The following is a 23,073-nucleotide window of genomic DNA, read 5'->3' on the forward strand; positions in this document are numbered from 1 at the left end:
TTAGTGTTTAGTTTGGTCAGGACGTGGCAGGGGGTATTTGTTTTATGTGGTTCAGGGTGGTTGTGTGTATGTGTCCATGTAGAGAGGGGTATTTGATTTATTAATCCAGGGTTTTGGTTATTGTTCTATGTTAGTTTATTTCTATGTTCTGTCTAGTCATTTGTATTTCTATGTTTAGTTAATTGGTGTTGGGGCCTTCAGTTGGAGGCAGCTGTCTATCGTTGCCTCTGATTGAAGGTCCTATAATTAGGGGTGTGTTTGTATTGTGGATTGTGGGTAGTTGTATTCTGTTTTGTGCTTGTCACCTGACAGAACTGTTAGTGTCGTTTCTGTTAATTGTATACGTGTTTATTTTGTTTCTCCTTCTTATATATTAAAAAGAGAAGATGAGTATACACTTCCCTGTTGTGTCTTGGTCCTCCACACACACGACACTCGTTACAGAACTACCCACCACAACCGGACCAAGCAACAGAAGAGGGAGCAGCCAAGGTAGCAGGAGGACTACAGGGAATCGTGGTCATGGGAGGAAATCCTGGCGGGAGAAGGTCCGTGGCGAAGGAACGGTGAGGACCGGGAGAAGTACGTTGGGACACGGCTAGCAAGGAAGCCTGAGAGGCAGCCCCAATAAAAAAAATTGGGGGGCACACAGGGTGGGTGGCTGGGCAAAGGATGCCCCTGAAGCCAACACCTCGTGTTTATTATGGGGAGCACATGGAGTGGAGAGCGTCGAAGTACGAAGAGGTACGCAAGATCTAGCCCATGCGCACGCACAGTCCGGTGCGTGTGATCTCAGCCCCAATTAAAGGCCGTACTAGAGTGGGCATCCAGCCTGGGCATCCACCGGTACACCTCCGAAGTCCAGGCTACAGGACACCTCCTCGACGCACGGTGACCATCAGGCCCCTGCATAGCCCAGTCCACCCTGTACCAGCACCCCGAACGTACAGGGCTACTACTGCCATCCAGCCAGGACGGGTTGTGCAGGAGGTGAGCTCGAGACTTCCAGTACTCACCCAAGGCCCGGTGTATCCTACTCCTGCTCCCCGCACAAGCCTACAGGTGTGTGTCCCTAGTCTGACTCCCCCGAAGCCAGCACCATGCACCAGGCTCCCAGTGCGGCAGCCCAGCCCAACTCGTCCTACTCTTGCCCCTAGCACTAGCCCTGAGGTACGTGGGCCTAGTCCGGCATCCCCTACGCCAGCCCCACGTACCAGGCCTTCAGTGCACGCGCCTCGCCCAGAGTGCCCAGCGACAGCGCCTAACCCAGAGTGCCCAGCGACAGCGCCTAACCCAGAGTGCCCAGCGACAGCGCCTCGCCCAGATGGCACAGCGACAGCGTCTCGCCCAGAGTGCCCAGCGACAGCGCCTAACCCAGAGTGCCCGACGACAGTGCCTCAGCCCGAGTGTCCGGCACCTATGCCCGAGAGAGAGTCGCCCTCCAGTCCGACGCAGCCAGAGTCGCCCTCCAGTCCGACGCAGCCAGAGTCGCCCGTAGCGAGGATCCCAAGTCCGAGGTTGACAAAGAGGGACCTCGCCCCAGAGTCTGCAAAGAAGAGGGGTGAGCAAGTGGCGGAGCGAGGGATACGTCCCGCTCCAGAGCCACCTCTGTAGGGACTAGTATGCGGGAAGGGGGGAGCGTTGCAGAGGTATTGTCGGTGACGGTGGCCGCCCTCCCTTCCCTCCCATATAAGCGGGGAATTTTTTTGTTTTGGGGTTTATTTTTGTATTTTCTTTTTGTTAGGTGCATCCGGGGTTTGCACCTTTGGGGGGGGGGGGGGGTACTGTCACATTCTGACCTGTAAAGGTGTGATTTGTTAGGGTTTAGTTTGGTCAGGACGTGGCAGGGGGTATTTGTTTTATGTGGTTCAGGGTGTATGTGTCCATGTAGAGAGGGGTATTTGATTTATTAGTCCAGGGTTTTGGTTATTGTTCTATGTTAGTTTATTTCTATGTTCTGTCTAGTCATTTGTATTTCTATGTTTAGTTAATTGGTGTTGGGGCCTTCAGTTGGAGGCAGCTGTCTATCGTTGCCTCTGATTGAAGGTCCTATAATTAGGGGTGTGTTTGTATTGTGGGTAGTTGTATTCTGTTTTGTGCTTGTCACCTGACAGAACTGTTAGTGTCGTTTCTGTTAATTTTGTTTCTCCTTCTTATATATTAGAAAGAGAAGATGAGTATACACTTCCCTGTTGTGTCTTGGTCCTCCACACACGACACTTGTTACATATATTTTAAAAATACCACCGTTTTTATGTCGGTCGAGTCATTTTATTTTGTGTATTTATCTGTCTGACATTAAACCGGTCCGTGGCCCAAAAAAGGTTGGGGACCGCTGAGATAAGGCACAATGTGTGCTTTCTGATGGTGTGAAGTTACCTCAATATTACTAAAGGTGTCTTGCAGGGATCGAGTTTGGGACCTGTCCTCTTGTCACGTCCTGGCCAGTATAAGGGTTAATTGTTATTGTAGTTTGGTCAGGACGTGGCAGAGGGTATTTGTTTTATGTGGTTTGGGGTGGTGGTTTGGTAAAAGGGTGTTTGATTTAGTATTTCCGTGTTTTTGGGTTATGATCTATGTAATTCTATGTTTAGTCTAGGTAGTCTGTTTCTATGTAGAGTTAATTGGGGTGGACTTCCAATTGAAGGCAGCTGTGTGGTGTTGCCTTTGATTGGAAGTCCTATATTAGTTGGGTGTGTTTGTCTGTGTGTTTGTGGGAGATTGTTCTGTGTTTAGCCTTGTGCCTTGCCAGACTGTCTGTATATCGTTCGTTCACTTGTTTTGTTATTTTGGTGTTCATTTTGGGAAGTTAATAAACGGCAAGATGAGCGTACACATACCTGCTGCGTTTTGGTCCTCCATTACCGACGACAACCGTGACACCTCTTTACTAATTAGATAAATAATGTTAGTCTATCTGTAAAAACCTGTAACATTCATCTGTATGCAGATTACTGGTATGTATGCCATTGCCCTTATGGCTGACCAGGCTATGTTGGAGCTGAAATCTGATTTTGTTGCCTTGCAGAAAGTCCTGGTTGATTTAAAATTGGTACTTAATGCAGGAAAAACTAAATGTATGTTTTCTAATTCTCATAGAAATATTTCAGATGGCTTAAACATTTATGGTTCTTTCTTTACTTTGCTGACTATTGTCCCCATGGGGACCTTTTGTTGCAGTAACATGTACATGTTTAATTAAAGTGGCATTTAAATACAGCAGACCACAAATTGACAATACAAAATTCCTAAGTTACATACAGTGCACTTTTGCGTGCGTCCTCCGAAACACGACCCTGCCAAGCCGTACTACTTCTTTACACACTCCTCGCTTAAACCGGAAGCCAGCTTACCAATGTGTCGCAGGAAACACGTACACCTGGCGACCGAAGTCAGCTTGCATGCGCCTGGCCCGCTGCAAGGAGTCGCTAGAGCCCGACAGGACAAGTACATCCCGGCCGGCCAAACCATTGCCTAACCAGGACGACGCTGGGCCAATTGTGCGCCGCCTCATGGGTCTCCCGGTCATGGCCAGCTGTGAAACAGCCTGGGATCAAACCCGGGTCTGTAGTGATGCCTCAAGCACTGCGATGCAGTGCATTTGACCGCTGCGCCACTCAGGAGGCCAGCCTGAGATTTCTAACTGGCCAATCACTTGGCCTGAACCTGAGTGGTTTCTACAGCAACACCATTACGGTCTAGGATGTAAAGTAAACAACCTTGAGATTGGCGCCACTGTCCGGGGTTCTTGGTTGGCTCTGCCACTTCCTTCTGAAACAGACAGAGACATGAACAGACATCATGACAGGTAGCACGGGTATAGTTACATGGTGGAATAGCTCAGGTATCAGCAACATAATCAGCAGTACAATACAGGTCTGTGACAGCTGTAACACATTAAACATTGATTACAGTTTTCCTGGATTGCTAAGACTCTTTTAATGAACTGGGATCCACTTGATCCCCATCAGAACCTACTGAGCACAACAGTATTATTTTTAGCTAAAGTGTAAGCAATTTCTCATTGCTTTCACACACAATGCAAACGCTAAGCACATTTTTGCAAAACAGTAAACACTCCAAAAAACGCAAAAGCTGATACAAATTACTGCGCATGTGCAAAACTTATTTGCCCAATTGTTCAATCAGACCTTATTCATGCATAAAAGAGGCCACCTCTGAATTGCTTTTTGCAAGAATGGACCAAGTAAGAGGCCAAGGACAAAGGAGAGGTAGAGGGGCCCTTAGAGGAAGAAAGTTCAGCTCTAAGTTCAAATGGAAAAAGTTCAAGAAAAGCCTTTTGTTTCTGGATATTCATGCTCTTTAGTGACATTCTTTCTGCATTGGTCATCTTTGGTCAAAATAATTTTAGGAAAAAGTAATATAGCCCATGCTGTGATAATATTTTTACTGCCCATTATGGTGCATACTATAATTATATACTAAGCTATATGGAATTGTTTTAATAAGGTCATACCAAGGATAATGTAGCTGTTTGATTTTTAAAACCCCGTGAAAAAAAAATATATATATATACACACACACACACACACATACACACACACACACACACACACACACATACAGTACCAGTCAAAAGTTGACACCTACTCATTCAAGGGTTTTTCTTATTTTTTTCTTAATTTTCTACATTGTTGAATAATAGTGAAGACATCAACACTATAAATAACACATATGGAATCATGTAGTAACCAAAAAAGTGTTAAACAAATAAAATATAATTTATATTTGAGATTCTTCAAAGTAGACACCCTTTGCCTTGATGACCTGCTTTGCACATTCTTGGCATTCTCTCAACCAGCTTCATGAGGTAGTCACCTGGAATGCATTTCAATTAACAGGTTGCCTTGTTAGAAGATAATTTGTGGAATTTCTATCCTTCTTAATACGTTTGAGTGAATCACTTGGTTGTGCCAAGGTAGAGGTGGTATACAGAAGATGGTCTTTTACCAAATAAGGCTAAGTCCATATTATGGCAAGAACAGCTCAAATAACCAGAGAGGAACAGTCCATCATCACTTTAAGACATGAAGGTCAGTCAATCTGGAAAATTAAGAACTTTTAAAGTTTCTTCAGGTGCAGTCGCAAAAACGATCAAGCGCTATGATGAAACTGGCTCTCACGAGGACTGCCACAGGAATGGAAGACCGAGTTACCTCGGCTGCAGAGAACAAGTTCATTAGAGTTACCAGCCTGAGAAATTGCTGCCCAAATAAATGCTTTACAGAGTTCAAGTAACAGACACATCTCAATCTCTCAAGAAACACGAGCAATGGACATTAGACCGGTGGAAATCTGTCCTTTGGTCTGATGAGTCCAAATTTGAGATTTTTGGTTCCAACCACCATGTCTTTGTGAGACGTAGAGTAGCTGAACGGATGATCTCTGCATGTGTGGTTCCCACCGTGAAGCATTGAGGAGGAGGTGTGATTGTGTGTGGATGCTTTGCTGGTGACACTGTCTGTGATTTATTTAGAATGTAAGGCACACTTAACCAGCATAGCTACCACAGCATTCTGCAGTGATACGCCATCCCATCTGGTTTGTGCTTAGTGTGTCTATCATTTGTTTTTCAAGAAGACAATGACCCAAAACACACCTCCAGGCTGTGTAAGGGCTATTTGACCAAGAAAGAGAGTAATAGAATTTTGCATCAGATGACCTGGCCTCCACAAACACCCAACATCAACCCAATTGAGATGGCTTGGGATGAGTTGGACCGCAGAGTGAAGGAAAAGCAGCCAACAAGTGCTTAGCATGTGTGTGAACTCCTTGAATACTGTTGTAAAAGCATTCCAGGTGAAGCTGGTTGAGAGAATGCCACGAGTGTGCAAAGCTGTCATCAAGGCAAAGGGTTTACCACTATTTTGGTTACTACATGATTCCATATGTGTTATTTCATAGTTTTGATGTCTTCACAATTATTCTACAAAGTTGAAAATGGTACAAATAAAAGAAAAACCCTTGAATGAGTAGGTGTGTCCAAACTTTTGACTGGTACTGTATATATTTAATGAAAACATTTTTGGGGCCTTACTGCTATTAGCCCTTACAAACACAGTGAATAACTTATATTCACTACATGGAACAACAGATAGTCCCCCCCCAAAAAATCTAAAGGAAGTTTATTCTGAAGTGTCTTTCCTATATCTGAGCAATATAAGAAAGATCAAGAAACATTTGTTATTTTTTTTACATGTATTTAGCCCCATTTTTTGGCACTAAACAGTGCCTTCAGAAAGTATTCAGACCCCTTGATTTTTTCAACATTGTTGTGTTACAGCCTTATTCTAAAATGGATTAAATAAAAAAAATCCTCATCAATCTACACACAATACCGCATAATGACAAAAGGGAAACAGGTTTTTAGAAATTTTGGCAAATATATTAAATAAAAAAAAAATAAAAAAGTGTTATTTACGTAAGTATTCAGAGCCTTGAGTATCAACTTCAACTTGATTGGAGTCCACCTGTCATACATTTCATTGATTGGACATGATTTGGAAAGGCACACACCTGTCTATATAAGGTCGCACAGTTGACAGTGCATGTCAGAGCAAAAACCAAGTCATGAGGTAGAAGGAATTGTCTGTAGAGCCCCGAGACAGGATTGTGTCGCGGCACAGATCTGGTGAAGGGTACTAAATATCTGCAGCATTGAAGGTCCCCAAGAACACAGTGTTCTCCATCAATCTTAAATGGAAGAAGTTTGGAACCACCAAGACTCTTCCTAGAGCTGGCCGCTCAGCCAAACTGAGCATTCGGGGGAGAAGGGCATTGGTCAGGGAGGTGATCATGGTCACTTTGACAGAGCTCCAGAGTTCCTCTGTGGAGATCGGAGAACTTTCCAGAAGGACAACCATCTCTGCAGCACTCCACCAATTAGGCCTTTATGGTAGAGTGGCCAGACGGAAGCCATCCCTACGTCGAAACATGGTGGTGGCTGCATGAAGCTGTGGGGACGTTTTTCAGCGGCGGTGACTGGGAGACTAGTCAGGATCGAGGCAAAGATGAACGGAGGCGAATGTTCACCTTCCAACAGGACAACGACCCTAAGCACACAGCCAAGACAACACAGGGGTGCTTTCGGGACAAGTTTTTGAATGTCCTGAGTGGGACAGCCAAAGCCCGGACTTTTCAGGAGAGACCTGAAAATAGCTGTGCAGCAAAGCTCCCCATCCAACCTGACAGAGCTTGAGATGATCTGCAGAGAAGAATGGGAGAAACTCCCCAAATACAGGTGTGCCAAGCTTGTAGCGTCATACCCAAGAAGACCCGATGCTGTGTTTGCTGCCAAAGGTGATTCAAAGTACTCAGTAAAGGGTCTGAATACTTATGTAAATGGTATATTTCCAGGTTTGTTTATTTTATAAATTCGCAAACATTTTCTTTAAATCTGTTTTTGCTTTGTCATTATAGGGTATTGTGTGTAGATTGATGAGGGGAAAAAAACAATTTAATCAATTTTAGAATAAGGCTGTAACGTAGCAAAACGTGGAAAAAGTCAAGGGGTCTGAAAACTTTCCGAAGGCACTGTATACTTCCATTAATTTTATTCAACTGGTACTGGGGGACCTTCAGATGAGTGTTGTGAGGCCTATGGGCATCCTAGAGCAAAACAACCGACACGTGTTTGTGAGAGTCTCACCTTTCCACAGAGGGAAAAGCCCAAACTGGTGTAGCCCAAACTGTTCATACGCTACAGACCGGCTGTACCAACTTCACACGCTTGTAGGGGTCTTATAGCAAAATGTAGGCCAAACCATTCGGACGCTACAGACGATTTTGTGGGATATCTCATGGTCTGACAAACACAACTTTTACCGCGGAAGTGCGACATTGGCAGATGTGGTGGATTGAGACACATCCAATAAAAAAAAACATCTCTAGCTTAAACTGACAGATTTTTATGGGAATTGTTGTATTATGCTAATTGGATTTTTGCGGGAGCCCAGACATCAACTATAGGGGTTTAATGCATTTTGCAAATGAAGTGGGTTATTTTGGCCACCGTGTTTCAGTTTGGGGCTGCGTGTTAATTGTTTTGAAAAAGTGAATTCTGATTGGACAAATGTACTCAAGCAATTGAGAAAAACTGTAACATATAAGGCTGTTGACAAATAAAGACAAACATGACAGAATGTACAATGAGAAAGGACTGATAATGAGTCTTCCCACCAGGGGGCGACGTGAGCAAAGACAAACTGTTCTGAAAACAACATGACAGCAAAGATCAAACTTCATCTGCATTTCACTCCTCACATCTTTAACCTGCAACTCAGATATAGTGTCTATTGAGGGATGCAGATACACAGTAGAGATAGCTTCCTTACCGGTCTCTGGACAGGACAGTGATAGCTTCCTTACCGGTCTCCGGACAGGACAGTGATAGCTTCCTTACCGGTCTCTGGACAGGACAGTGATAGCTTCCTTACCGGTCTCTGGACAGGACAGTGATAGCTTCCTTACCGGTCTCTGGACAGGAGAGTGAGCGGTCGTCCTTGGCTGAGCCTGGTTCATCTTAGTCAGCACCAGATCAGAGATGAGCTGCCTGTCCTCTGCCTGGTGCTCTCCGATCAGCTGCATGGAGGAACCCACAACCTGGCAACCCAAAGGCACAGTATACAGCAGTTAGAACTACAACTAACCTGGCAACCCAAAGACACAGTATACAGTCGAGGCCAAAAGTTTGAGAATGACACAAATATTACATTTCCACAAAGTTTGCTGCTTCAGTGTCTTTAGATATTTTTGTCAGATGTTACTATGGAATACTGAAGTATAATTACAAGCATTTCATAAGTGTCAAAGGCTTTTATTGACAATTACATGAAGTTGATGCAAAGAGACAATATTTGAAGTGTTGACCCTTCTTTTTCAAGACCTCTGCAATCCGCCCTAGCATGCTGTCAATTAACTTCTGGGCCACATCCTGACTGATGGCAGCCCATTCTTGCCTAATCAATGCTTGGTGTTTGTCAGAATTTGTGGGTTTTGGGGCGACCAACCAGTGCTCCCGTACATTGGCTAACCGCGCTATCTGCATTGTGTCCCGCCACCCACCACCGGGCTATCTGCATTGTGTCCCGCCACCCATCACCTCCTCTTTTGCGCTACTGCTACTCTCTGTTCGTCATATATGCATAGTCACTTTAACCATGTACATACTACCTCAAATCAGCCTGACTAACCTGTGTTTGTATGTAGCCTCGCTACTGTATATAGCCTGTCTTTTTACTGTTATTTTATTTCTTTACTTACCTGTTCTTACCTAACACCTTTTTTGCTCTATTGGTTAGAGCCTGTAAGTAAACATTTCACTGTAAGGTCTACACCTGTTGTATTCGGCGCATGTGACAAATAAACTGATTTGATTTTGTTTGTCCACCCACCTCTTGAGGATTGACCACAAGTTCTCAATGGGATTAAGGTCTGGGGAGTTTCCTGGCCATGGACCCAAAATATCGATGTTTTGTTCCCCGAGCCACTTAGTTATCACATTTGCCTTATGGCAAGGTGCTCCATCATGCTGGAAAAGGCATTGTTCGTCATCTAACTCTTCCTGGATGGTTGGGAGAATTTGCTCTCCTTGTCTTCTCCGGACAAGCTTTTTTCCGGATACCCCAAACAATCGGAAAGGGGATTCATCAGAGAAAATGACAGTCCTGGCGCTTGCTGGACTTTCTTGGGCGCCCTGAAGCCTTCTTCACAACAATTGAACCGCTCTCCTTGAAGTTCTTGATGATCCGATAAATGGTTGATTTAGGTGCAATCTTACTGGCAGCAATATCCTTGCCTGTGAAGCCCTTTTTGTGCAAAGCAATGATGACGGCACGTGTTTCCTTGCAGGTAACCATGGTTGACAGAGGAAGAACAATGATTCCAAGCACCACCCTCCTTTTGAAGCTTCCAGTCTGTTACTCGAACTCAATCAGCATGACAGAGTGATCTCCAGCCTTGTCCTCGTCAACACTCACACCTGTGTTAACGAGAGAATTACTGACATGATGTCAGCTGGTCCTTTTGTGGCAGGGCTGAAATGCAGTGAAAATGTTTTTTGGGGATTCAGTTCATTTGCATGGCAAAGAGGGACTTTGCAATTAATAGCAATTCATCTGATCACTCTTCATAACATTCTGGAGTATATGCACATTGCCATCATACAAACAGAGGCAGCAGACTTTGTGAAAATTAATATTTGTGTCATTCTCAAAACTTTTGGCCACGGCTGTACACCAGTTAGAACTAGAACCAAACTGGCAAACAAAATAAACAGTAAATTGAGTCCGGTATGGAGTCCGGCAGAATAAATAGTGGGGGTACTATGGAGTCCAGCAAAATAAATAGTGGGGGTACTATGGAGTCCAGCAAAATAAATAGTGGGGGTACTATGGAGTCCAGCAAAATAAATAGTGGGGGTACTATGGAGTCCAGCAAAATGAATAGTGGGGGTACTATGGAGTCCAGCAAAATGAATAGTGGGGGTACTATGGAGTCCAGCAAAATGAATAGTGGGGGTACTATGGAGTCCAGCAAAATGAATAGTGGGGGTACTATGGAGTCCAGCAAAATAAATAGTGGGGGTACTATGGAGTCCAGCAAAATGAATAGTGGGGGTACTATGGAGTCCAGCAAAATGAATAGTGGGGGTACTATGGAGTCCAGCAAAATGAATAGTGGGGGTACTATGGAGTCCAGCAAAATAAATAGTGGGGGTACTATGGAGTCCAGCAAAATAAATAGTGGGGGTACTATGGAGTCCAGCAAAATAACTAGTGGGGGTACTATGGAGTCCAGCAAAATAAATAGTGGGGGTACTATGGAGTCCAGCAAAATAAATAGTGGGGGTACTATGGAGTCCAGCAAAATGAATAGTGGGGGTACTATGGAGTCCAGCAAAATAACTAGTGGGGGTACTATGGAGTCCAGCAAAATAAATATTGGGGGTACTATGGAGTCCAGCAAAATGAATAGTGGGGGTACTATGGAGTCCAGCAAAATGAATAGTGGGGGTACTATGGAGTCCAGCAAAATAAATAGTGGGGGTACTATGGAGTCCAGCAAAATAAATAGTGGGGGTACTATGGAGTCCAGCAAAATAACTAGTGGGGGTACTATGGAGTCCAGCAAAATAAATAGTGGGGGTACTATGGAGTCCAGCAAAATAACTAGTGGGGGTACTATGGAGTCCAGCAAAATAAATAGTGGGGGTACTATGGAGTCCAGCAAAATGAATAGTGGGGGTACTATGGAGTCCAGCAAAATGAATAGTGGGGGTATGCTGTACTGGTAAAATATGAGCCTATCACAATTACGAGACGGAGGCGCAAGCAGACAACAGTGGAAGCATCAATTCATTCTACAGGCTTAAGCCTAATGACAATCGCAGAATGTCATTACAATACACTAGGTGTTTTGTAACAGATGTCTCTTTCCATTCATCAACAATGCACTGTTGGAGTTTGGATGATGGAATTATTTTGTGAGGGAACGGATAGCCTAGGTCTACAGGAGCGCCTTTTTTAAGTGATTGTTTGACAATTAGATGTAAACATCATGACAGGTTGTGTTTTTGCCACATTAAAAGGCATAGTCCATAAGGCTAGGGAAGCTAAGCTTTCCCTAAAGTAAATTGAACTAAATTGCCAAAATGATATAGTCTAATTAGCTTACTCCTGTCTATACCGAAAAAAATACAATTATTCAAAATAGGCTACTACACCAGAAGGCATGATTTGGCCACATAGGATCATTAGCTTCTTTTATTTATTTATTTGTTGTGGATTGTTTTAAATCGCATAGCCTACAGTCGGAAGGGCCCGCAGTTTGGGCAGCATGTGCAGCAAATACCAAATAGATGATTTTTGAGTTACGGCTGTCAGTGAAAAGAAGAGAGACCCAGCCAGGGATATCGCAATATTTAAAAATACAATCGCAGAAAAACAGTTTAGAAAGCAAATGGCTATTGCTGTAAAGAGATGACAATGAAAAGACTCCAATCTGTCTTTTAGTTATCAAAATTAAATTTATTGAGCAAACAGTATCCTAAATTATTAGCACCAGCAGAGAACATCAGCCATATCCCCGGTGAGTGAGCATATTCACTGTCTTTCTTATGAGATTAGATTCAACTTTATTGTCATTGAACAAGTACAGTACCACGAAATGCAGTTAGCATCTGGTCAGAAGTGCAAATAAAAGAGTGCATAAAAATTACATTGTACTTAATTGTTTTACTTGTATGTTATTAAGTGGGATGTATAAATGTGCAATGACGGCAAATGGCAAATACAAATGACAAGTCTAAATGTGCAATGAAGGAACATTTAAAGTGCAAGGAGGCATGCAACTGAAATGCAGGGATAGCAGCAATGAGGTTACCGAGGTAGACATGTACAACTGAATAATGTCCTTAATCAGAATTTGCAAAGCAATGTCAGAGTCCAGTAGTACCGTAAACAGTGAAAAGGGAGTATTGCAACCAGGTCCCTGAGAGGCAGTACTCAGCGGTGGGCGGGTGGCTATGGCTAGTGCCGTGTCACAGAGTTCAGCAGGGTTACAGTAGCTGGAAAGAGACTGTTCTTGAGCCTGCTAGTGTGGGAACGTAAAGACCTGTACCGCCTGCCTGATGGTAGGAGGGAAAACAGTTTGTGGTATGGATGTGAAGGGTCCCTGATGATGCCGCGCGCCCTACGCAGACACCGCTTGCACTGGAGGTCTAGGATGGCAGGGAGCTGGGCACCAGTGATGTGCTGGGTCGTTTTCAACACCCGTTACAGCATCTTCCGGTCGACCACGGAGCATCCGGCAAACCACACGGTGACGCAGTTAGTCAGAATGCTCTCAACCGTGCAGTGGTAAAAGTTCACCAGGATCTTGGGAGACAGGCGGGCCTTCTTCAGCCTCCTCAAAAAGTACAGGTGCTGCTGTGCCTTTTTGACCAGGGTTGAGGTGTTGAGGGTCCAGGAGAGGTCATCAGAGATGTAGACACCCATGAATTTGAAGCTGGGCATACTCTCCACCTCAGTGCCATCAATGAGAACTGGGGCGTGGCTGCAGCTTTTAGACTTCCTGTAATCCACAATGAGCTCCTTGGTTTTCTTTGCATTGAGGGTCAGGTTGTTATCAGCACACCATGCAGCCAGGTGCTTGACCTCCTCCCTGTAGGCTGACTCATCATTGTCACTGATCAGGCCTACCACCGTAGTGTCATCTGCGAAGTTGACGGTGGTGTTGGAACCATGTACAGGAACGCAGTCGTAGGTGAAGAGGGAGTACAGGAGGGGGCTCAGCACGCAGCCCTGTGGCACACCGGTGTTCAGGTTCAGGGTTGAGGAAGTGAAGTTGTCTAACCTGACAGACTGGGGTCTGTTGGTTGTGAAGTCCAAAGCCCAGTTACAGAGAGAGGGGCTGATCCCTTGGTCATGGAGTTTGGTGACCAGCCTAGAGGGACTGACCGTACTGAATGCTGAGCTAAAGTCTATGAACAGTATTCTCACATAATGTAGGTGTTGGTTTTGTCCAGGTGGGTCAGGGCAGAGTGTAAAGCTGTGGAGATGGCGTCCTCTGTAGACCTGTTTGGTCTGTTGGCAAACTGGTGGGGATCCAGTGTTGGAGGGAGGCAGAGCTTAATAAGGTAGGCCAAAACCAGTCTTTCGAGGCACTTCATGATTGTGGGAGTGAGTGCAACAGGTCGGAAGTCATTCAGGCTTGATGCGGTCGACTGCTTCGGCACTGGCACAATGGTTGTGGCCTTGAAGCACGTGGACACAACCACCTGGGCCAGTGACAGGTTGAAAATGTCAGTGAAGACCTCGGCCAGCTGCCCAGCACATGCTCTGAGCACACGACCAGGGATGCCATCAGGACCAGCAGCCTTGCGTGCATTCACCCTGCTCAGTGCAGACAACACATCTGCGATGGATAGTCTGAAGGGGAGGTTGTCTGGGCGGAGCTCAGCTTTAATGGCTGGATCTTTGTTGACCCTGTCGAAGCTAGCATAGAACCTGTTTTACTCGTCGGTGATGGAGACGTCGCTGGCTGTGGGGGTAGGGTTTTTTGTCTGGTAGTCTGATGGCTTGGATGCCCTGCTACATGCGTCGAGGGTCGGAGTTGTTGTAGAAGTGCTCCTCAACCCGCAGTTTGTGGTCATGTTTAGCCATCTTAATGCCCTTTTTCAGGGGCCCTGGATGAGCTGTAGGCTTCCGCATCGCCGGATCTAAAAGCAGCGTTGCGTAGTCGGACCTCTCTGTTCATCCAAGGCTTCTGGTTGGGGAAGGTCTTTATTAGTTCATGGGTGGTGACATTGTTGATGCAGATGTAATCCAGAACGGAAGAAGCATATGTTTCAATGTCCGTATGGGAGTCAAGGGTGGCCTGAGTGGCAAACAATCTCCAGTCTGTGTGTTGAAACTGGTGCTGTAGTAATGAGTCTGACCCCTCTGGCCACACTTTCACTGTTCCTACTTCCCAAGTACTTACCCCTCATTAACCTGTTAGGGCTAGGGGGCAGTATTGACACGGCCGGATAAAAAACGTACCCGATTTAATCTGGTTACTACTGCCCAGTAACTAGAATATGCATATAATTATTGGCTTTGGATAGAAAACACCCTAAAGTTTCTAAAACTGTTTGAATGGTGTCTGTGAGTATAACAGAACTCATATGGCAGGCCAAAACCTGCCAGCTTTATTTTCTTTCGTCTGTTTACCTAAACGCAGATTCCCGGTCAGAATATTATCGCTTTTTTATGAGAAAAATTGCATAAAAATTGATTTTAAACAGCGGTTGACATGCTTCGAAGTACGGTAATGGAATATTTAGAATTTTCTTGTCACGAATTGAGCCATGCTCGTCACCCTTATTTACCCTTTCGGATAGTGTCTTGCACGCCGCTATTTGGATATAACTATGGATTATTTTGAACCAAACCAACATTTGTTATTGAAGTAGAAGTCCTGGGAGTGCATTCTGACGAAGACAGCAAAGGTAATAACATTTTTCTTATAGTAAATCTGACTTTGGTGAGTGCTACATTTGCTGGGTGTCTAAATAGCTAGCCCTGTGATGCCGGGCTATCTACTGAGAATATTGCAAAATGTGCTTTCACCGAAAAGCTATTTTAAAATCGGACATATCGAGTGCATAGAGGAGTTCTGTATCTATAATTCTTAAAATAATTGTTATGCTTTTTGTGAACGTTTATCGTGAGTAATTTAGTAAATTCACCGGCAGTGTTCGGTGGGAATGCTAGTCACATGCTAGTCACATGCTAATGTTAAAAGCTGTTTTTTGATATAAATATGAACTTGATTGAACAAAACATGCATGTATTGTATAACATAATGTCCTAGGAGTGTCATCTGATGAAGATCATCAAAGGTTAGTGCTGCATTTAGCTGTGGTTTGGGTTTATGTGACATTATATGCTAGCTTGAAAAATGGGTGTGTGATTATTTCTGGCTCGGTACTCTCCTGACATAATCTAATGTTTTGCTTTCGTTGTAAAGCCTTTTTGAAATCGGACAATGTGGTTAGATAAAGGAGAGTCTTGTCTTTAAAATGGTGTAAAATAGTCATATGTTTGAAAAAAATTGAAGTTTTTGGATTTTTGAGGAATTTGTCATTCGCGCCACGCCCTATCATTGGATATTGGAGCGGTGTTCCGCTAGCAGAACATCTGGATGTAAGAGGTTAAGGACAAGTGTATCTTGAAAATGGTGTAAAATAGTTGTATGTTTGAGAAATTTGTATTATGAGATTTTGTTGTTTTGAATTTGCCGCCCTGATATTTCACTGGCTGTGTCCCGCAGGTGGGACGCTAGCGTCCCACGTAGCCCATAGAAGTTAACAAGTTTATGTGATAGATCTGTTCCTGGGGCCGTCGGATCCGATAATTAACTTCTCCTATTCTCTCCAGTACCTCATATGGTCCTTTCCATGTGGCTAGTAGTTTGCACTCTACCGTGGGGATCAGCACTAACACCTTATCTCCCGGTTGAGATTCCCTCAGGGTAGCCTGCCGGTTATAAGTGTGCCACTGGTGCTCTTGTGCTTGTCTAATGAGCTCGCTGACGACATTTACATTTTAGTCATTTAGCAGACGCTCTTATCGAGAGTGACTTACAGTAGTGAATGCATACATTTCATTTCATGCATTTTCTTTTTTTTAAATGTTTTTGTACTGGCCCCCCGTGGGAATCGAACCCACAACCCTGGCGTTGCACACGCCATGCTGGTGTTGCAAACACCATGCTCTACCAACTGAGCCACAGGGAAGACTACGGGCATGACTGTGGCTATCCTGTCTTGCATTGCCGTGACGTGCTCAATGACAATAGTATACGGGGTGGATTGGTGCTCCCAGGTTTCCCGGGCGATGTCTAAGATTCCCCAGGGGTGCCTCCCATATACCAGCTCAAAGGGAGAAACCCCAGCGAGGCTTGAGGAACCTCTCTAATGGCAAACATCAGATATAGCAACATGCAATCCCAGTTTTTCCCATCCTTATCGATTACCTTCCTGAGCATTGACTTCAGGGTACGGTTGAATCTCTCAACCAGCCCGTCCGTCTGAGGATGGTAAACTGATGTCCTCAACTGTTTCACCTGCCAGAATTTACAAAGGTCCGCCATAAGGCGGGACATAATGGGGGTCCCCTGGTCAGTAAGGATCTCCTTTGGAACCCCTACCCTGGTGAACAAGAGCACACACCTTGGCGATATTTTTGGAAGCCATCGTCCGAAGGGGAATGGCTTCTGGGTAGCGAGCGGCATAATCTAGAATAACCAGAATGTATTGGTGCCCTCTGGCGGATTTGGGTAGTGGGCCCACTATATCCATCGCTATCCTCTCAAATGGCGTTTCGATTATGGGGAGTGGCACTAACAGGCTTCTAACAGCTGGTCGGGGAGCTGTTAACTGGCACTCCGGGCACTCTCCACAATGCCGAGCGTCTTCAGCCTGAATTCCTGGCCAGTAAAACCTCCTTACAATCTGGTCTCGGGTTTTATCGATACCAAGGTGTCCACCCAGAATGTGCCCATGAGCTAGATCCAGTACTGTCCTCTGGTACCTGGTGGGGACCAACAACTGTTCCACCACATCAACCCCTATTTTTGAGATTCTGTACACCAAACCCTTTTTCATGATGAAGTGGGGAAAACTATTAGGCATCATCCCATCATTTATGGGAGTACCATCTACGACCTGCACGTCTGCTCTGGCTTGCTGCAGGGTTGGATCCTGGTGTTGGGCCGTCCCGAAATTAGTCAAGGACCCTGCCAGGTCTGCTGGTTCTAGATAATCGTCCTCTGGATTCAGATCGACCCCAGCCCCACTAGTACCGGGCTGTTTGTTATCAACGAGGTTTGCCACTTCATCCTCATCGTCCCCTACTAGCACCTGTGAGGTTGGCCCCTGGGAAACCTCTTTTCTTGGCTTTGGTTGGAGGCTACATGCTACTTCCTGCTTGGTCAGGGTTGTTGGCTTCACAAATATGCCGTTCTTCTAGCCTAACTTCACAAAGTTAGGAAAGTATCTACCCAATATTACATCATATGGCATCTTTGGGACCACGCCAACCTCATAATCCAGCAGACCATCCTCTATTTGTATGCTCACTAAGGCTGTGGGGTACAGACGGGTATCCCCATGAATGCACGTAACACTGATATCCTGATGAGCTATTTGTTGAGCTCTAGTTGCCTCTTGTTGGGCGGCCGCCGCTTGTAACAGGGCCTGTATGGCTCCCTCCATACTCATTTTCCTGAGAAACTGTCCTAACCAAACAAAGCCACAAAAAAAACCTGACTCCCCTTTGGAGTGCTAACTGAAAAAAAACTATTCTACCTAACCAGCGGTATGGCTAGTCCATTGCCCGCATTCTCCACCACGTGTGGCAAACCTCTTCAAGGTTAGGAGCGTTTGTCACAAATGAAGTGGGAAACTGTCAACAAAATCACCCCAGAATGAGAGTTATTTCGAACAGGACAGTACCTGTGTGTTTGTTTCTCCGTCCTGGTCCACCCAGGCCACAGGCAACATCAAGGATAGCAGGGTTCGGTACACGAATCGGGTTCTCGGTAGGTCCAGGTCCAAATGCCAACAGGTAAGTTCAAAACAGTCCAGCTCATACACGGTAAATCCAGCCAATATATTTTGTCTCTTTCTCTATGGTTCATAGATCCTTCCAGCCCTCTTTCTCTCTCTTCCTAGTTTGTCTTGACCCTTTATCTGTGGGTTGGCTCCACCTTCTGAGGGTTCCCCTTGCTTCTGGGAATTGTAGTTTTGGCAGTCGGTCATTTTGTGATCTGTAGTTCTGACCGGGGTGGCCATTTTAGTGATCGGGCAGAGCCCGTTTATTAGTTCTGCTCTCACATATCTGCCATTTATCACTCGAACCCCTTCGTTGACACAGATATCACAAAACAAACTTGACAGGATTTATTGTTTAGATCCCCACAGACCATTTCCCACATTCTTTATGTTAGAAATATTGTCTCTCTCTCCACACAAAGGATTTTTGACTTCTCCATACTGCAGTGCAAGAGAGAGAAAGTTTACGACCGGTCGTTAAGTCATAAAAATTCCCATTCCCTCGGGACGAGCCTAACCAAAACAAAACATCCATCTCCAATACAGCAAAACGTGCAGTCAATACAATGCGTGTCAGGGCTACACACTGGCTAAAAAAAACAAATACGTATTGACTGCACTCCCTCGAAGGACAAATCAGCCTATACTTGATTTAGGCAAAGGACCAACATAGTCCACCAGTGACCTGCTGAAAGGTTTGTCAAAAGCAGGTATAGGCTGCAAAGGTGCAACCAGCACTGTCAGCTGGCAAACGCGACAGGATTCACAGTAAACCACAACATCCTGTTTCAAACCTGACCAGAAGAAGTTACGCAAGATAAGGTCAAATGTCTTCTTGACCCCAAGATGGCCTGCGATACTACCATTGTGTGAGAATCTCAGTATCTCTTGTTGAAGTGGAACTGCAACGACAATTTGAAATGCAGTGGGCCAATCGTCTTGCCCAGAATTTGTATTTATCTTTATTAAGGATCCCCATTAACTGCTGCCAAGGCAGCACCTAATATTCCTGGGGTCCAGAAACATTAAGGCAGTCATATACAATTTAAAATATTACATGACATTACATTTTGTAACACTTTTCACAACATATTTAGTGTGTTCCCTCAGGCCACTACTCTACTACCACATATCTACAATACAAAATCCATGTGTACATGTGTGTAGAGTGTGTGTCTTATCATGTGTATGTGTGTGTGTGTGTCTCCACATTCCCCGCTGTTTCATAAGGTGTATTTTTACCTGTTTTTTAAAATCTGATTCTACTGCTGCATCAGTTACCTGATGTGGAATAGAGTTCCATGTAGTCATGGCTCTATGTAGTACTGTGCGCCTCCCATAGTCTGTTCTGGACTTGTGGATTGTGAAGAGACCTCTGGTGGCATGTCTTGTGGGGTATGCATGGGTGTCCGAGCTGTGTGCTAGTAGTTTAAACAGACATCTGAAGTCCACAAGTGAAGGGAAAAGGTGAGAAAATGAACTGTTTGCGTGTGATCAGGGGTGCATTCATACCGCCGATTCTGTTGAAAAACATTTCTTATACAGAATGAAATGGGGATAAACATAAGTTAATTTGTCCAATAGAAACTGTTGGACTAATGATTACAACTAGATCAGCTAGATGCAGGCAAGAGTGTGCAAGCCGGTATTTAATGTGTCACCGTCACCTTGATTACTCTAATTCCTCTTGACCTGTGCACTACGTTGTATACTTTAATTCATAGGCTAGGTTGTAGCAACCTCATGATGGGTATAGGGAGAAATTGAGTAATGTAGTAGCTTAACCTCTATGGGCTAGGTGGGACGCTTGCCTACTCAACAGCCAGTGTAATCCCGTGGCGCCATATTCGAATACCTCAAAAATGCAAAAACTTCAATTTTTCAAACATATGACTATTTTACACCATTTTAAAGACAAGACTCTCGTTAATCTAACCACACTGTCCGATTTGAAAAAGGCTTTAGAACGAAAGCAAAACATTAGATTATGTCAGCAGAGTACCCAGCCAGAAATAATCAGACACCCATTTTTCAAGCTAGCATATAATGTCACATAAACCCAAACCACAGCTAAATGCAGCACTAACCTTTGATGATCTTCATCAGATGACAACCCTAGGACATTATGTTATACAATACATGCATGTTTTGTTCAATCAAGTTCATATTTATATCAACAACCAGCTTTTTACATTAGCATGTGACTAGCATGTTACTAGCATTCCCACCGAACACTGCTGGTGAATTTACTAAATTACTCACGATAAACGTTCACAAAAAAAATAACAATTATTTTAAGAATTATAGATACAGAACTCCTCTATGCACTCGCTATGTCCGATTTTAAAATAGCTTTTCGGTGAAAGCACATTTTGCAATATTCTCAGTAGATAGCCCGGCATCACAGGGCTAGCTATTTAGACACCCAGCAAGTTTAGCACTCACCAAAGTCAGATTTACTATAAGAAAAATGTTATTACCTTTGCTGTTCTTCATCAGAATGCACTCCCAGGACTTCTACTTCAATAACAAATGTTGGTTTGGTCCCAAATAATCCATTGTTATATCCAAACAGCGGCGTTTTGTTCGTGCGTTCAAGACACTATCCGAAAGGGTAAATAAGGGTGACGAGCATGGCGCATTTCGTGACAAAAAATGTCTAAATATTCCATTACTGTACTTCGAAGCATGTCAACCCGTTTAAAATCAATTTTTATGCAATTTTTCTCGTAAAAAAGCGATAATATTCCGACCGGGAAATCTTTTTTTATTACAAAGAGAGTGAAAGTAAAAGCATGCTATCCCCTCATGCACTAGCTTCAGTCTAATGGCCCTCTGATAGAGCACTTGGCAAACGCGCTAATGTGTTTCAGCCTGGGGATGGAATTACATCGTTCAGCTTTTTCCCGCCTTCTGAGAGCCCATGGGAGCCGTAGGAAGTGTCACGTCATGCCAGAGATCCCCTGTATTTGTTATAGATGATCAAGGAGGGCAAGAAATGGTCAGACAGGCCACTTCCTGTAAGGAATCTTCTCAGGTTTTGGCCTGCCAAATGAGTTCTGTTATACTCACAGACACCATTCAAACAGTTTTAGAAACTTTAGGGTGTTTTCTATCCAAAGCCAATAATTATATGCATATTCTAGTTACTGGGCAGGAGTAGTAACCAGATTAAATCGGGTACGTTTTTTATCCGGCCGTGCAAATACTGCCCCCTAGCCCCAACAGGAATATGAATGAGTCATCCAATATGCTGTAATAGAAATAAGGCCATGCTCATAAAACGTTTTTTTTGTCCTCCCTCATCTTAAACGGCTCCGACTCCCACCGGGGTGTATACCCACGGCTGATACCGGCTGAGAGTCGGGGCACTCGGCTGAGAGTCAGACTCGGCCGACGTCATGTGGCCTGAGTCTGGGCCGCCTTCGGCAGTATTACTTATAGGATGCGGGGATTGAGCTCGGGCAGATTCCAGTGTGTTATCTGGGCCAAATGTATTACTTGGGGCTCGGGCCGATTGGGGCTACGCTCTGGCAGATGATTACACGGGCTGCATTATATAAATATTTAATTATTTATTTTTTCCAAATTTTCAGTCTCAACATCAACAATGAAGAGGTGACTCTGGGATGCAAAGAAAAATCCATAGCTTAGACTGGCCAATAAAAATAAAATATTAAGATGGGCAAAAGAACACAGACACTGGACAGAGGAACTCTGCCAAGAAGGCCAGCATCCTGGAGTCACCTCTTCAATGTTGACGTTGAGACCGTTTTTTTGCGGGTACTATTTAATGAAGCTGCCAGTTGAGGACTGTGAGGCATCTGTTTCTCAAACTAGACACTCTAATGTACTTGTCCTCTTGCTCAGTTGTGCAACGGGGCCTCCCACTCCTCTTTCTATTCTGGTTAGAGCCAATTTGCGCGGTTCTGTGAAGGGAGTAGTACACAGCCTTGTACGAGATCTTAAGTTTCTTGCCAATTTCTCGCATGGAATAGCTTTAATTTCAAAGAACAAGAATAGACTGAGTTTCAGAAGAAAGTTCTTTGTTTCTGGCCATTTTGAGCCTGTAATCGAACCCACAAATGCTGATGCTCAAGATACTGAACTAGTCTAAAGAAGGCCAGTTCCCAAAAAATATTTAACCTTTATTTAACCAGGTAGGCTAGTTGAGAACAAGTTCTCATTTACAACTGCAACCTGGCCAAGATAAAGCAAAGCAGTTCAACACATACAACAACACAGAGTTACACATGGAATAAACAAACATACAGTCAATAATACAGAAGAAAAAGTCTATATACACTGTGTGCAAATGAGGTAGGATAAGGGAGGTAAGGCAATAAATAGGCCATGGTGGTGAAGTAATTACAATATAGCAATTAAACACTGGAATTGTATATGTGCAGAAGATGAATGTGCAAGTAGAGATACTGGGGTGCAAAGGAGAAAGATAAATAAATAACAGTATGGGGATGAGGTAGTTAGAAAGATGGGCTGTTTATAGATGGGCTATGTACAGGTGCAGTGATCTGTGAGCTGCTCTGACAGCTGGTGCTTAAAGCTAGTGAGGGATATATGAGTCTCCAGCTTCAGTGATTTTTGCAGTTCGTTCCAGTCATTGGCAGCAGAGAACTGGAAGGAAAGGCGGCCAAAGGAAGAATTGGCTTTGGGGGTGACCAGTGAGATATATCTGCTGAGTGCGTGCTATGGGTGGGTGCTGCTATGGTGACCAGTGAGCTGAGATAAGGCGGGGTTTTACCTAGCAGAGACTTGTAGATGACCTGGAGCAAGTGGGTTTGGCGGTGAGTATGAAGTGAGGGCCAGCCAACGAGAGCGTACAGGTAGCAGTGGTGGGTAGTATATGGGGCTTTGGTGACAAAACGGATGGCACCGTGATAGACTGCATCCAATTTGTTGAGAAAAGTGTTGGAGGCTATTTTGTAAATGACATC

At 44.4% G+C, this 23,073-nt stretch overlaps 1 protein-coding gene across 1 annotated transcript in view; it reads right to left on the reverse strand.

The window, feature by feature from the left end:
• LOC106566274 (synapsin-2) overlaps positions 1-23,073 on the reverse strand; it is a 223,019-nt gene that overhangs the window by 14,928 nt on the left and 185,018 nt on the right. Inside the window, exons 10-11 of the mRNA XM_045692010.1 lie at positions 8,491-8,622; positions 3,720-3,771 (exon numbers count right to left, since the gene is read on the reverse strand). Coding sequence (XP_045547966.1) covers positions 3,720-3,771; positions 8,491-8,622 — 184 coding nt within the window. The remainder of the gene's footprint in view (positions 1-3,719; positions 3,772-8,490; positions 8,623-23,073) is intronic.

Source organism: Salmo salar, chromosome ssa12, assembly GCF_905237065.1.
Source record: "Salmo salar chromosome ssa12, Ssal_v3.1, whole genome shotgun sequence".
In the NCBI taxonomy this organism is placed as follows: Eukaryota; Metazoa; Chordata; class Actinopteri; order Salmoniformes; family Salmonidae; genus Salmo; species Salmo salar.